We start from the raw sequence: 16,284 nt of genomic DNA on the forward strand, positions 1-16,284 counted from the left end.
TTCTTCACTTAAAGTAATTTTTTATTTTTTTTGTAATATGCATGTGTAAAGCTTATAGTACTTAAATAACTAGACTCCTTTGATTCCTTTTCATTTACCTGTATGTAGTTTTCAGGATCGTTCAGACATGGAGAGACTCCCCTATAAGGTGTGGTTATGGTTTTGGAGAAGACTTGTTTTATTTGTTTTAAACGCACAATGCAGTTTTCTAAGACACCAACCCTGTGTGTATATATATGTTAATAATAGTCCAGTCAGTTGTGAGAAGGAAAAAATTCCTTCTGGGTATTAGCAGCTCGGGTGCAGGTAATAACCCCTCCCACGGTCTTTTTCAGTATGCTGCCTCTTATAAGCCTAACCATTTCCTCAGTTACTTATACCCTTTTCACACGAAAATCGCATCTTAAATCGCATTTACACTTATGGCTCCTGCCTGGGTTATTCCTGGGACGGCCTCATTTACACCATACACGTGTGCAGTGTTAACTGTTCAGCAGGTGCTTAGGGATGAACATCCCGTCCTCCCTGAGCTTTAAATGGGATCGGGGGTCATATAGCACGGGTACATGTTCACGCATACCACTACTTAAGAGATGCGATGGGACCCAATTTTCGGGTCGTAAGACCCGCACTATACAATTTTAATATCGCGTTGCATTGCATGCCATTACACTACATGAAAACTCACCTCTTCAGGCAAGCTTGTGTGTGGAGCACCCACACAACCTCGAATAGCATTCATATCTAATTGCATCCCATCAGGACTGTTTTATAATCTGGTAGGACTGCCATTCTATGAAATTCTATCCTTTATGTATCCCTCCTATTATCCCTATAGATTGCAAGCTTGTGAGCAGGGCCCTTCTTCCTCTATGTCGGTTTCTTTCTACCCAGTTTGTTTAATCACTGTTGTTTCCAATTGTAAAGCGCAAGGGAATATGCTTGCTATATGAGACGGGCAAACGATGCAGTAAACTATTTACCTTGAACTCCCGGACAAATGGCAATCTTGCTAATAACCAAACGATATATCGTGTGTTGTTTGGTCGTTGATGATATATCAAGTATATACTGTATGTAGGTAGTCCATATACACTGTGCAATTTGATAAACCTTGTTAACATTGTCTAATTGAGCAGCATGTATGACTCAATGGCGCGTGCGCACACACACACACACACACACACACACACACACACACACACACACACACACTGACCCACTCACTTGTCTGAACAGTTCAGACGAAGAAGGACCTCGTTAATTATTATTATTATTATTATAATTTTATTTATAAGGCGCCACAAGTGTTTCGCAGCGCCGTACAAAGGAACAATACAGGGAGACAAAACTTGGCATAACATTGAATAAATACCAAAAATACAGAACAAATAAAGAGCACCACAGTTCAATACACATTACAGCTTAAATGTAAGTAGTGAGGACCCAATCAACATACAACTAGAGGCTTGAGGCCAATGATGGAGATGAGTATGAAGATGGTCACTGAGTGTTGGAGTAAAGGAGAGCTGTGAGTGAAATGTGAAGAGAAGTGGGCTTTGACAACAGGAGGGAAGAGGGCCCTACTCGGAGGAGCTTACAATCTAGTAGGAAGGGGAGAGTTAATGAGTTAATGAGGCAGCATGGCCGCCGCTCCCTCCTTTCTGGCATCTGTAAGAATGTATGCACTTGCCAATGCTGGCTCCCCGCTAGGCCCCTGTCGCATTCAATCTCATCGGGTACACACATCATCTAGTGTGTACCCGGCTTCACTCTTCAGGAATCCCCCTATACTGCTTTTACACCAAAATCCCGGATTGGAACACCCAGGATTTACCGCATTTACACCACAGTGCCGACCCGTAAAATTATTGGGTCTCCCATGGGTGCATTGTCTTGAATGCCAGTGCTTGGAGATGATATCTCCAAGCATCTGGAAATCCACCGGCACCTACGTCCTGCTGGGGGGAAAGTCCAGCACTCTGGAAACTGCTGCTGGGTTTCCCCCAGCCTCCATCAGCATGGTGAAACTGCGCTACAATAATGAGTGGTCAGGTGTGGCGTATAAAACTGAAATATAATAACACTGTAAAATATTAAAAACAAATCATTGTTGTGCAATTAGAGATGCAATGATGGTTAGGACGAATTGTCACCCTTGTTAACCGCCAGTCCAAAAACAGCCACGTTTAAAGTTGTCCCATTTCTGGGGTATTATTGCAATATTAGATGAAAAAAGTGGTATTCCTCCAGAAGATGCATTGTGATGCAAAGAAGTGGGGGACAATTGATGGGGAACAGATGATTGATGGGGAACATAGTTGTACAAGGTTGGAAGAGATGGTTGTGAGAATTCCTGTCTGTGAAGGATGGTCACACTACATCCAAAACTGAATGGAGTGACCCAGTGAGGTGCCACAGGTATACCATAAAGCTCAACTAGACCAGGGCTGGGCAACAGTGGCCCTCCAGCTGTTGATGAACTACACATCCCAGGATGCTTTGCATTAGTTTTGCTATGTGGCCATGTTGAAACTGATGCAAGGCATGCTGGGATGTGTAGTTCATCAACATCTGGAGGGCCGCTATTGCTCAGCCCTGAACTAGACTATCCACCCTCTGCCCATCTGATGATTTACAACTAGAAAGATCTGCGATCTTAAAGATGTGCACATAAATTAGCCTTGAAATCTTTTGTCCGTCCTGGACAAAAGATTTCAGGCAAGCGCACATCTTCACCAGAGATTTCTCTTAAGATCCCATGTGCGTTCCTTGTGATCTTTCATGCAGCATGTAAGATCAAAAATTTAGCAAAAGATCCGCGGGAGTGTTCATCCAACCGATATCTGCCGATTTTCGGTAAACATCCGTCGATTGATCGGAAATCGGCAAAAAAATTGTTCTAGTGTGTAGGCACCAAGGGTCACTCCATTCACTTTAGGATACAGTGTGAGCATCCTCCCTGTACCCCAACCTCTGGACTGACCGCAGGCCGCTGCATTCCGGAAATGTATAGGCTCTCCCAATGATGTAAACGTATTACCCATTTACTCTGTCCTTGAACACTGGTCTTACAACATTTCCCGGGTTAGATTGCCGGGACTTTCGACCCAAGTTATTTTTAAAGGGCCGTTTATGAGACCTGACCCGGCAATATCTGGTGTAAAATAAGTTTGCTGTAAAAGGGTTATGATTTGCAGAAATGAAGCACTTTTGTTATAAACTAGTTACAAACAAAATTAACACTGACCATTTTGGTTTTCAGAAAAGTATATAAACAATTTGTATGTCCATGCTGGCTGATCCTATGCACGGCACTCCCCCCATCCCCTGTGGCTGTGTAGTAATGAAACGATGTGTAATGGAGGTGGGTGGCTGACTTCCTTCTGAAATGAATAGCTCCAAGCAGCACAATCTCCAGCAGACATCCTGGAGCCGCAGGCTGCTTCTGTGGAATGCAAGCAAAGCCTCACTCTTTTTTCCTTACTGAGGGGGAACAATCAGGGGTCATAGGTATGCTGGGCATGGGAACCTTTAGCAGGATAATGTACACATCAAGTGCTGAATCTTATTGTATGTATTTGCCAGTAACATAAAGTGGTAAGTAAGTTATACTAACCGTATTCTTTTTGTGATCTATCTATATCTGTAAATTTGTCGCATACCATAGAGGTTTCCATTTTTAAGGAGTACATTTGACTTTACCTTTCCTTTCCTGTCATGGAAGTGTTATTGTGGAATATAGTGCATCTCCTCAGCATCTCACACCTAGCTGTCACTTGTAGTTCCACATTGCAGCCTTTTCCCCAATGAAGCTGATGCTACTCTAGCAGCTCTTGTACTCTAACTGCTGTATAACTCTATTTGTAATGGTATTGTTCACGGGACCTTCTTGCACTCCGCCTCTCTTTTCTCCTCAGCGGATATTGGAGGTTATTCTGGTTGGCACTCACCATTGCTAATCGTTAAGCAATGTTTGGTGATTGCGCATATTCTTTTATACGCATGTGCAGCCGCTTGGTGCGAGCAAAGTGCCACGGCCACTCGGACACCGCACTGCAAGCGGGGGGGGGGGTGTAGGTGAGTGGTCGCACCCATGGGAATGCCCAGCATTTCATGGGCATCCCCACGATAGTTCGCCGTTGGGGCGGGCAGCTGCCCGCACAGGCCACCCGCAGTCCTAGACACCATAGAGGTGTTGTCGACCATCAAATGATTTCCTCCCCGCATGCATGCTGCAAATGGATGTCTATGCTAAACAGCCATTCACAAGTGTGCTGGGGAATTTGCTGCGCGGGGGGGGGGGGGGGGGGGGGGGGGGAGGTGGCATTTGAACAGGCAAGGCTATGAAATTTGCAGCCTTGGGAGTCAACCAGAGTAAGGTCCACTGTGCTTAATTAATATTCATATGCAATTCTGTTGGGTTTGTATACAAATACAATGTTTGGGGTCTACACAGGTGCCAGGCCTGTTCTCTGCATGTGCAGAATTGATCTTGCAATATCGCTCACTGACCCCTGTAAATCAGAGGTCTTGAGGAGCAGAGCGGATGGTCGCCGCAGAACATGTGCGTTACAGGGTCCTGATTTCCGCTTGCCCCTTGCTTCAAGCCCTTACGAGGGTAGGATTCATGATAAGCGGGTCATATGCGATACTTGCTGAATGAAGCCCATAGTCCATAATTGTAGATGTTGTATATTAGTACTTGCCGGCTTTTTAACCGGGTCTCTCGGTAGCTAGAAACAGTTCCCCAAAACTAGAGTCTCCTGCATACCAGGCAAGTATGTATGTACCTGGTGGTAATTCTGAGTGACTCAGTGGGCAAACTGAATTTCGCACACTTGACTAAATTATTAGGTATCACCGTTCTTTAGAAATATATTTAATAGTTTCATTAGTTAAAAACCAGTAATTTCAAAACACTATCCATTTCTCTGTCATTTTGGATATTACACAGCAGCCCTGCATGATGGGAAGGTAAGGGTTAATGATTGGTTTACATCTCCTCTGAGGAAGAGGAAGTGCGCCACAGCTTTCCTCTCCCTAACATCAGACACACCTACTCATGTAGGAGAGTTCTGCAGCTTCCTTTTACCAACTCTAATATATGGCACTCACCCCTGGACAGTCTAGGAGCAGCTGCTATGTTTGCTGTATGTGGATATATCACTATTAAGAGGAAAGATATTCTAAGATACAATATGTGTGCCCATGTAATATATTCAAATCACATTTGCCACAAAAGCAAATGATGGTCAGCAAATGTGGGTCAAGGTCCATTTTTTCCCCTCTAAATATTTTTTTTTTTTTAAACTATTATTGTCAATGTGCATTATTAAATTGAATTTGTTAACATAGTACCTGTCTATAGTGCTACATTTCTGGTTTAAGTCAGGACCTAGCACATACACCTGTTGGGATGCTACCCACACCTGCTGCAGATGAGTCTCTCAACTGTGAACTATTTGGGACTAAAACCCATCCCAGAACAGTCCTGCATAGAGGCCATGCATGAAAAGCTGCACTCTTACTACTCCCATATTTCCAATGGGCCTATTTATTAAAGTACATTTATATGATATCCCCCCCCCCCCCCCCCCCAAGACACCCATTTTCTAGGCGTACCCGCAAATTTACAGTATCTCCTGGTAGTATTTGGTGTGTAGTGGAGGACCACAGCAAACACTGGTTTTCAAGTACTGCTTGCAAAACTTGCCCCCATAGGTTTCTATGGGAGTGGTTTTTTTTTTTTTTTTGCCAAATTTACCAAGCTCTGAAATGCGATGCATTCTGATATGCCATCTCCATACTGCTGGAGTTACCACACATTGCAATAATGGTGAAGGAGTTTGCTTCCCTTCTAAGAAACCGCAGTGACGGCATACTTCCTGAAGCCCTGCAGGTGTCTTCTAATACAACTGGGCTGTAATTATTTACAGCTGAGAATAGTGACAATAAGCAATAATTATCTAGAACCTGATAATCACCCTGTGTGTATGCCCCCTTCGTTAAGTCTTTGAGAATCATATAGTTGAACACAAACACTCCTGGAAAAATGACAAATGTGCTCTATGTACTCCATATGTAAATAGTTCTGACTGTATAATGGTAAACATTAAAAGGTAAGAATGGTTACAATAACAACATTTCCAGGCTGATGAGTAGCAACAATTTCTGCTCTGATCAAATAAAGCACTAGTCAGATTACCAGCTAGAGGGACATATTTTTAGCCCTATTTAATTAAGCACAGATTGCTCATTGTTTATGCCCTCGAGCAACGGCGATGCGCCAATGTAGTCAAAATCTAATCAGATCGCTAGTGTTCGAATCGGAGAACACTGGTTAGCACAAATTGCCCATACTACGCACACTGCTATGTGTATGGGGGATCTAGCTGCCTGGAAGCACTAGGGCCATTTCCCTCAGCATGCAGGCTAGAAGAAATTGCCCTATGTGTATGGGGCTTAAACCAAATAGCTACATCCATAAAGCCCCCCATCCACTACACAGACATATCCGAAGCTACAAATCTCTTCAGATTTCCCTTGAACTCTCCCTGATATCTAATCTGACCCTGGGCTAATTTTTTACTCTATTCACTTCAGATACATCTGGTCAGACCTATGATAGACCCCTGACAGCTTCAGATCAGATGGATCTTTGGTTCAGCCCCAAGGATTTTTTTGTCCGGTGGATTTAATTGTCCCTTAACACTGGCCCATGAGCGTTCTGAGTGCAGCTACTTCACTCAGAACGGTCGTCTCTCTCAGCACACAGCGCTACAGCACGCTGTGTGCTGAGCAAGGTGTCAGGGTCAGTGTTCTCCGCTGAGAACACCGGCCTGTGCAGGTTATTAACCACCGCTGGATCTAGACCGGCGGAGAAGCGCATTTAAATCGCTGTGATTTTACATGCATTTTCTGAGCCCGTGTGAAGGGTCTATGAGACTCAGCCGCACATCTGATCTGAGGAAGCTCAGATTTGCTCTTTTCTCGTCAGATTGGTCTGTCAGATCCATCTGAATCTGACTTTGGCAACAACTTGAACTTCTCTACTTTAATACAGTAAGTTGGAAGAAATGCTCATTATTAAATTGCAGAATGCAAAATTACATCTAAATAACACTCCGAATTCTTGTAACAATGCAGTCTTGGGATGAATTTTCCACACTAGAATTGTGACATACTTGGAACACTAATCACTTTCCCTTCATTCCATAAGGATCGCTTCCGCAGTCTGCACTTCAGTTTCCCAATAGTCAAGAAACTGCGCAAGCAAGAATGGGGTCATAGCAAAAATGGGATGATCTCTGTTTGACAGGCAGAGAGACATACACGGGGAGGGGAGGTTGCGGACAGCATTTCTGGAAATGGGGGCATATTGCCCCTGTTTTCTGGGGAGTGGCAGGGCCAAGGACTGCATCACGAGGCGCAATTTTCTTGGACTTTCAAGACACACCCTGTTTATGGTTAGATTTATTCAGGCTGCAATGCAGAGGGGCATCGCAAACCCAAATGAAGGCAGTAGGTGTTATGCACCCCGAACATTTGCATTGCTAAGGATCGCACATGCTAAGCTGCTGCGAACAGCTTATCATACGCAATCCATATGGAATCTGGACCAGTATTTGCAACAAAAACCTTAACAGAACCATCTCACACATCATCTGGTTGCCTCAACATAACCTCCTCATTACAACCTAGTATTTAAGAAGAATGTGTGAGGCCGCCCGGCCAATAGCTGAAATTAGATCATGTGATGTCATGTGACAGTGGTCTCCACAAGCAAATTTACAAATGAATGGGCGAAAAAGAAAAAGGTTTTGGAATGGCCAAGCCATTGTGATCCAGTGACAATACCTTTTTAGCTAGCAGAGTATAATACTGTACATAGTAGAAACTCTTTAGACCTGTGAATGCTGTTATTGTTAACTTTAACATCCACAGAGCTAAGGAGGTCCAGCGATCCCAGAACACTACCATTATTGGCTAGCTGTGGTGTACAATTAGTTCCCTGTATTTCATACTTCTACTTAAGTGGCACCATATGGCTTTAATTTACAATGAGATATTTGAATTTATTAACCCTGAGCAGCAGCCCTTGAAGCTGCAGCCCTACACATTTTAAGGTTGCATACACCTTAGACTAGGGATAGGGAACCTTTGGCACTCCAGCTGTTGTTGAACTAAACATACCCTGCTGCAGTTTTGTTATTTAGCCATGCTAAAACCATTGCAGGGCATGCTTGGATGTGTAGCTCAACAGCTGGGCTGCATTAGACGATAAAATAAACTATATGCATGATAACGACGATCGTTAACCATATTTTTGTGAATAATGTCTAACGTGTATGCACTATATCATTATCTATGCAAGCTCCATTAGGGATGTCCTCTGTCGACTGTACATGCAGGATGATGGATTCCCTAGCGAAAGCAGCATGGCTCCCACTCTCAACCCAACCACTTGGATTTCTGTCAGGGGTATGGTAATTCTATTTTTTTTTATGTGGCGATATTTCTATAAACGCTTTTCACAGCAATAGAAAATCACTTATCGCCATTATTTACCATTAGAATCTTTCCAAGGCAGCTGAGTGATACTGGTGCAGATAAGTAAAGGGTTAAGGTGGCCATACACATGCAGATTTATCTTCAGATCTGGCTGGTTGAAACAAAAATATGGTTATGGATGAGAGCAAATGACAGTTGACCATTTGCTTGGAAATGCTGGAAAACTGACAAAAACGGTCACTCATCCATAACCATGTTTTTGTTCCAACCAGACAGATCTGAAGATAAATCTTACTAGTGTATGGGCAACTTTAATTTATCAGTTTGCTCAGCCAGGCAGAAGGGATTGCATGACCCAACTAGATAAAATATGACTATGGTGGACACCTTTAAAATGGTAGACATACACAAGGTCGAAATTGACAAAAGGTTAACACAGGCTTATTCGGCACTTCGAATGCAGCAGCCCTAATGTTAGCAGACCCACCTGCCGACATCTCTGTTGGGGGCGTGCCTGACAAATACGTAGGTGCTGGGCTTCCCCCGAGGAGAATATACAAACTCCGCACAGTTAGGGCCATGGTGGGAATGGAACCCTTGACCTCAGTGCTGTGAGGCGGTAATGCTGACCATTACACCATTCGTACTGCCCACAAATTTCTAAGCAGTCTAGTAGGATTGCTTAAGGTGCCCATACACGGTGCGAAGAACACTGTGCTTTTAGTACTAGATTGCATAGCATCTAGTACAAAAAGCATACAATGTGCTATAGCACCGTGCTTTTTGTACGACATATGATGTAATCTAGTACTAAAAGCACGGGCTGCACAGACTGTGTATGTACTGTGCGATTAGATGTGCACGGGAGCACACATCTCATCACACTGCCCTGTTGCAATGTGTATGGGCACCTTTAGAAATAGGGCTACAATTGCCTTGTGTGTGTGTGTGTGCCACATAAGAGTCATACACACTATCTTGGAGCTCTCCAGAACTGTAGAGCATAGACCAGGTCCCTGGATCCGCCATTAGGTCGACTCAAGCATTAGATCGACAGTCAAAAGGTCGACATTGGGTTTTTCGCTGTTTTTTGAGCCGACATGTGCTGACAGGCAGTATTTCATGCCCTACCATCCACTAGGGCAGTGGTTCCCAACCCTGGTCCTCAAGTACCTCCAACAGTGCACGTTTTCCAGGTCTCCACACAGAATCACAGGCAAAATAATTAGCTCCACCTATGGATCTTTTAAAATGTGTCTGAATAATAAGTGCACCTGCCAGGTGACCAGGAAAACGTGCACTGTTGGGGGTACGTGAGGACCAGGGTTGGGAACCACTGCACTAGAGCATGGTGGGAGAATAAAATAGTGTGCCGAGCGTAGCGAGGCACCGTGCCCGAAGCATGGCGAGCAATGCGGTGCACTTCAAACGGTTTCCATGTCGACATTCGGGTCAAAAAACAGTGAAAAACCCCATGTTGACCTAATGCTTGTGTCGACCTAATGTGCAAGATAGAGCAATACATTTATACGAGTGTTCAAAATCAGTGCTAGTTAAAGTATAGCTCATTGGTCCTCAAACTTGGTCCTCAGGACCCCAAACCTTAAATGTTTTAAAGATCTCATTACAGAATCGCATGCAAGTTAATTAACTCCACTTTTGGACCTTTTAAAATGTATCCGCAAATAATGAATACACCTGTGCATTTGCAACGTGACCTAGAAAGCACGACCTGTCCTGAGGAATGAGATGAGAACCAGTAGTGTAAATAAGAGGGAGATATGATATATATTGTTGCAAAATGGGTGCTTTAAGTAGCCAGAAGGACTTTCATTTGGAAAGAATCATGGGCCTTTTAGAGAGAGAGAGAGAACAATTTTCCCTTGCTCTGCAACATACTGCTGGGCTTAGTGACAGCAGACAGTTATGCCCTTCTCTCACCCACCCCTCTCTGTGACGCTCTTGGCTAGGAGACGTCCCTGCTGGTGCACCCAGCCATGAAAAGCCCTTCGTGTTTTTAAGGACTTACAGTCCTATTGGCTCTGAGCCAGCGGTAGGTGTATCTTGTGACATGGAAATGCAGTAAGCCCTAGTAACAGAGCTAGAGAGAGTGAACGCGCCAGGCAGCTATAGACAGGAGGGGGTGTCTCTCTTTGGCAGAAGCAGCGAAGGGGGGGGGGGGGGGATAATTCAGTTTGACAACACATCTGCAGTCCATCTGCGCCAACACAGTCCTGCTTCTTCCAACACACTGAGGAATCACAGATGTGTTAAACACACGCAGGGGCGGAGGGTTATCCCACTCCACTACACCCAAGAAAAAATCCTATTTAAAATTCCACGCCTGCAGATACCAGAAGGTAAGTTGCTTGCATTTCAATGCACTCCCCACTGCTACCTTCCTATGTCCTTGAATATGTATTGATATTCTTTCCTGAATTGCAGATACAGTAACACTTTTATCACAGAAATGGTTAAACGCTGTTTTTACGCAGACCAAAATGATCACCATAATCTGGTTTATAACAGCTATGTTTTATCAATATTAATGGTTTGAAATTCTTCATTTAACCAGAGGGCATAATTTCCAACTGTAAATACCTGTGTGTGTGTGTGTATAATATAATTATATTGTATACACGCATACACTCAGCATATTGCTTTTCTCTGTTTTCAGTGGTCTGTTTCCTATCTGTGAAGCACCATTAACTACTTTGCTACCTGCAGTATGTAGTGAATTGGTAGATTACTGGTTAGTGTGGATACGAGTTAGGACCTCCCCCACATCTAAGGACAAAGAACATTCAGAACACATACCTTTCCAATGTTCTCACACTTGAGTGGCCTAACAGGTATTTTGTGGCATTGTGTATTGGTGTCGATTTAAAGCTATCTTGACGATTTTGACATATTCTTTCCATTGGTTCACTTTTTAGAGGTTCCCCATCTGTCTTTAGCCAGGAATTTTCTATCTATGTGAACTTCATAATGTTCTGCTAACTTTCACAACAATAACTGACAGTAGCTCTGCAAACTCATATTAAACACGTAGGAATTGCCTATGTATCTGCTTTTTACAAATAAATAAATATTTAGGCTGTTTTTTAACCCAAAGGATTCTGGGAGGAATGCGAGCTGGTATTTTTGTGAAATAATTGTATTATATTTACTTATCGATGTCACATACTTTAATAGGAGTTAAAGCTTTATGTAAGCAAGCAGCAATGACATAGACTGTCACATAGATTGGTTAGTTCCATTTTAAAGTGGTCTAGAAAAAATTCTGCGGAAGGTTGTCATGGACAAAACAGAGCTCCGTTCATCTTTATGTTGTGCTGGGGAGGCTGTCCGCAGGTATCTGTGTTTGTGCCTATGATTGTGTGTTACTGTACTGTAAGTAGAAAATGTGAGGTACATACTGTCCTTCCAGGCTATTTGGGCACCCTCGTGTGTTGGTATACTTCCAGACATAAGTCAGTGTAAAAAAAAAAAAAATTGCAATGTTTTACACTTTGCAATAATCAATAGTAAAATGGTGTTTGTATGAGGAATCCACCCTGTAAAGCAGGCATTCCCAACCACGGTCCTCAAGGCACACCAACAGTGCAGGTTTTCTAGATATCCAGGCTTGAGCACAGGTGACTTAATTAGAATCTCAGGGATTCTGCACTGTTGGTGTGCCTTGAGGACCATGGTTGGGAATGCCTGCTGTAAAAGAATATAGGTAAAAAAATAAAAGAAAGTTCCAAAATGTGTGTGTACAGTATGTATGTACCAAGACTGAAAGGTGCAGTTTTTTTCTTGTGTTGTTTTTTTCTCTTGTTTATTTTCTTCATAGATTTATATTTTTTTCTTTTAACAGTATTTAGATAGTGATTACTTTTGTACAATAGAAATACAGCTCCCCTTATGTTAGGACTTGGACAGCACTGACATAAGCTTTGAAATGTCAGAGGTTAATTATTTAGTACAGTGTATAATAGATGCTCTTTTCCCCAGTGGGTGCTTGCTGCGGTATTAAATACATTATCTAGTTTGAAGGGAAAAAGGATTCCAACCAGTTGCATCTCTATACCAAATGAGACCCATATAATAAAGCCTATGTTGATTCCATTGAGGATGCAGGAAAAGAAGCACTTTGCTGTTGTATGGTGACAGATGTGCACACCGTGCCTCCCAGGCAAGTCCCCCCCCTGCTACTGACACCAGGTGCAGCCTGTATTACCCATAATCCCAGTCACCAATGCTCATCTGTTTCCATTGTCTCTTAAGGGAATTAGCATTGCATTCTGGCCTCCCCTTTGGCTGCAGGTGACTGTCATAGCATCAGCTGTTGTCCTTGACTCCTGTGTATGACATATGGGGGGAAGGGAGAGTCCGCTTTTGTGTTTTCAATTAGTCCTTCAGAAGGCAAAACCCTGCAACTAAATGCATGTTTCCATTCTCCACATTGGTAGTCTGTGAGAAGAGCTAATTTGTCCCAGTGGGTCCTTTTGTCAGTAACCTAAAGGTCACCTAATACTTCCCTGGTAAGACTGGTTATATATTATGACTTGTTTTATATATCTGCTCTTACTATCTCCGAATATTTTAGTGTTATCATAATTTATCCTATAATTATATCTGAACTGTTTGCAGGCTATCTTCTAACAGGCCCTCCATGCTTCATATCTGCTGGCACAGTTTAGTTCTTTGGCCGGTTTACATTTTGTTATAGCTACATGGTGTAATTTAATAATACACAATCCTAATATTTCTTGTAAGCAGTTGTATCCACACCACCTCTGACATTTGAGACCAGAGCTTCCATTGTAGCCCTGAACTATATCCATGTTATCCCATTTTATTTTTTTGGCACTAAGTCTTTGAAATAGTAAAACCAATCCGTAGTATTTCCTTAATTATGACTATACTGGGTACTATACCTACTGGAATAACAGCAAGTCATTTTTCCTTTTGGAAACTGAGAAACATGATGTTGCCATATGACAGTTTGTGCAATGTGTAGGTGTTCAGTGACACAAATGCTCCATTAAATGCTATAGTGGTAGTTGAACCAGTAGACTAATGTTCCCAGGGCTTTTATATAATGGTATATATTTTTTGTGTAGGGTTGCCTTCTTAAGAGAACAGTGGTTATTAAACTTTGTCCTCAAGGCAAACTAACAGTCCAGGTTTTAAGATTATCCTTGGCTGAGCGCACATGGTTTAAATCAAATTGTGTAGAGCGCTATGGTGTTGACTGAAAGAAGTGGAAGCCATGGTGTAAAGAAATGGTTAGGTGGGTGTGGGGTTTTTTTTTTGTTTTTTTTTTTAAAGAGAAGCTGAGGAGTAGATTTTGCAAATTGGACAGAAAGTCAAAGTGCCAACCAGGGGAAGCTCCAGAGGGGTGCTGCAGCACAGTTCAAAATTCAAATAGGGGAGACACTCCAACTGCCATTCCAAACTGACTCACTGACAGCTGGTGGTGTTCCACTTCCAGGATGTCACCAGACAGTAGGCTACAAAGTCGGGAGCATGCCCAAAGGAAGAGTCCAGAAATCGGACAGCAGAGGCAGTCATGCATTGTTAGTGATGTTACTGGCTTTGCAACCTGGCCTCTATGCTACTCCAACTTGTACATGATGTTTTCCTTCTTGATGTTTAATTTGAGTTGAGGGGGTCTATTAGGCTGGCATATTAAGGGAGTTCTTATAGTGACATATTAGGGGGCTCTGAGGCTGAATTCATGACAAGGAATTTGGAGGCTGGCTTATGAAAAGGGCATGACCAGAGCATTTATGCCAGTATATTATGGAACATTCGAAAAAAATGAGCGCCTGGATTGCTGCTGCCCAAGATCACCCTAAGACTCCCAAAATCCTAGACCAATATGCAAAAACAAATGGTGATCCTAGGGCGCTGCAATCCCCCTTCTGACAGATGGTGTAATGAGTCCCAAATAGGCTGTGTACTGGACTCCTCAGTATTTGCACCTCTTCCACCTGTTCGTTCCCATTAACCACTCTGGAATATGTGCCCTATGTGCATGTAGCAATTCCTTTAATCTTCTCTATCTCTGCATGCATGTAGAATGAAACCAATCATAGGACATCAATAGGTGACCATTGAAAATTACACTCACCAAGATCAAGTTCCCTATGTGCACTGAAAGGTTTTTTTAATTCCGTTCCTTCTCCTCACAGGTCACAGGTGACTCGCTCACTGCTTGTATAAATGCAAATTTATTCCAACATTGACTCCTTGGGCAAGTGGTGGTCTGGGTTACCTCCCTATCCGGATGGAAGGATCCCCCAATAGCTGAAGATGACACACAGCACATGTGAAGCGTTGAGGCTGGCATGTAGAGTAGTTTTGCATACATACATACATACATACATACATACATACTATTTGCTTTTTAGTTGATGAAATAAGGTTGGGGAACTGCTTTGATATTGATTGATGACTTACCCATAAAAAACTTGCATGCAGAATGAATTTCAAGATTTATATAGATGGTATTGTTTATAATAACATTTAATAACCTATTACCAACCCCAGCTTTACAAAACGAGCGTTGGAAGGTGCAGCCCGTGGCATTTATACTACATTGGGACGCAAAATGGTGTTGGATGTTGAGTAGTGGAATAACAAGCAGTTTTTGGATATGTTTTGTATCTTCGGTTTTGTAAGCTTGTAGGATATGTCCACCTGTTGTAAGCACTTTGGAGTAATATCCTTGAATATATAAAATTGAAGGAATGTTATTGGATGTCCTTACACACTGCTCACTGTCAATCAGTTCAGCTGACACCTCTTTCCATCTACCTGTAATGTATCACACTGTCAAGGAAGGGCCTTTTTATAAGGCAGCGACATGGCAGGACAGGGGTCCCAGTGTGCCTATCTCATGGTGTAGCTAGTGGAAGAGGCGCCTAGTATAATTTCTATGAAGAGAGGGGAGCCATGAACTGGAGTCACTCACAGACAGAATGAGACGATCAATGGGATGTAATGAAGTCCACGCTCCTGTCCAATATCCTGTGTGACCGCCAAACTCTGACTTTATTACATCCTACCCGAATAGTTGAAAGAAAAGCGGAAGGGGAGAAGTTTGGGGCAGTCTTTTGTAGTATTACATAAATGTAACCCTCTAAATATATGGTATCCGCATTGTAAGTACATCTAATAATGCTAACACTTTAACTTTTTGTCTAGTGAAGTATTAACCGTTCCTGTACAAACCTTTATTGTAGTTAATACAAAGAATGAGAAGGCGGCTATTTTAGTTGCTGAGGTTGAATAATTAGGCATACCTCTCAAATGTTGCGCTGTAATTATTTACATTTAAGGGAAATGTTGGTACAATATTTTCTATAATCAGCTAGCACTTATACTAGATGTTAACAAACTCCTCCTCATGGCACTCCAATGGTCCAGGTTTTAAGTATATCCAAGCCTCGGCACAGGTGTCAATTACTATCTGGATCAAATTGATTCTAGCATCTTTGCTCATCCACGGAGCCTTAAAACCTGGGCTATTGGGGTACCTTGAGTACTGCACTTGGGAAATCCTGCCGTATGCATTTCACCCTTATACACTGTATGAGCACATTACATTTCTGTTACGTATTTTACCCACTAACCAGCAATAAGTTTTTCATAGAAGTATACTGAAAAATAAGAGACCCTAGATTAGGTTTCATCTAATGACAAGGCCATGTGGTCACCATGGTAGTACAGTGTGTAACAAGTCTTGCGGACAGTTGTATCTCTAAATCTGCAGTG

The 16,284-nt window shown here is 42.6% G+C and overlaps 1 protein-coding gene across 5 annotated transcripts in view; it reads left to right on the plus strand.

Moving 5' to 3' along the window:
* The window catches only part of CBFA2T2 (CBFA2/RUNX1 partner transcriptional co-repressor 2), a 43,226-nt gene that overhangs the window by 8,492 nt on the left and 18,450 nt on the right, over positions 1-16,284 (plus strand). Inside the window, exon 1 of one of the 5 annotated variants that reach the window (XM_083147672.1) lies at positions 10,742-10,874. The exons of 3 other annotated variants lie outside the window; for them this stretch is intronic. Coding sequence is in view for 1 of the 2 variants with exons in the window: in XM_083147669.1 (XP_083003795.1) it covers positions 11,339-11,366 (28 nt within the window). In the remaining variant the exon portion in view is untranslated. Of the gene's footprint in view, positions 1-10,741; positions 10,875-11,217; positions 11,367-16,284 lie in introns of those variants that run through there. One more of the 5 variants, XM_083147669.1, reaches the window with a different exon arrangement.

This window comes from Crinia signifera, chromosome 6 (assembly GCF_055691185.1).
Source record: "Crinia signifera chromosome 6, ASM5569118v1, whole genome shotgun sequence".
In the NCBI taxonomy this organism is placed as follows: Eukaryota; Metazoa; Chordata; class Amphibia; order Anura; family Myobatrachidae; genus Crinia; species Crinia signifera.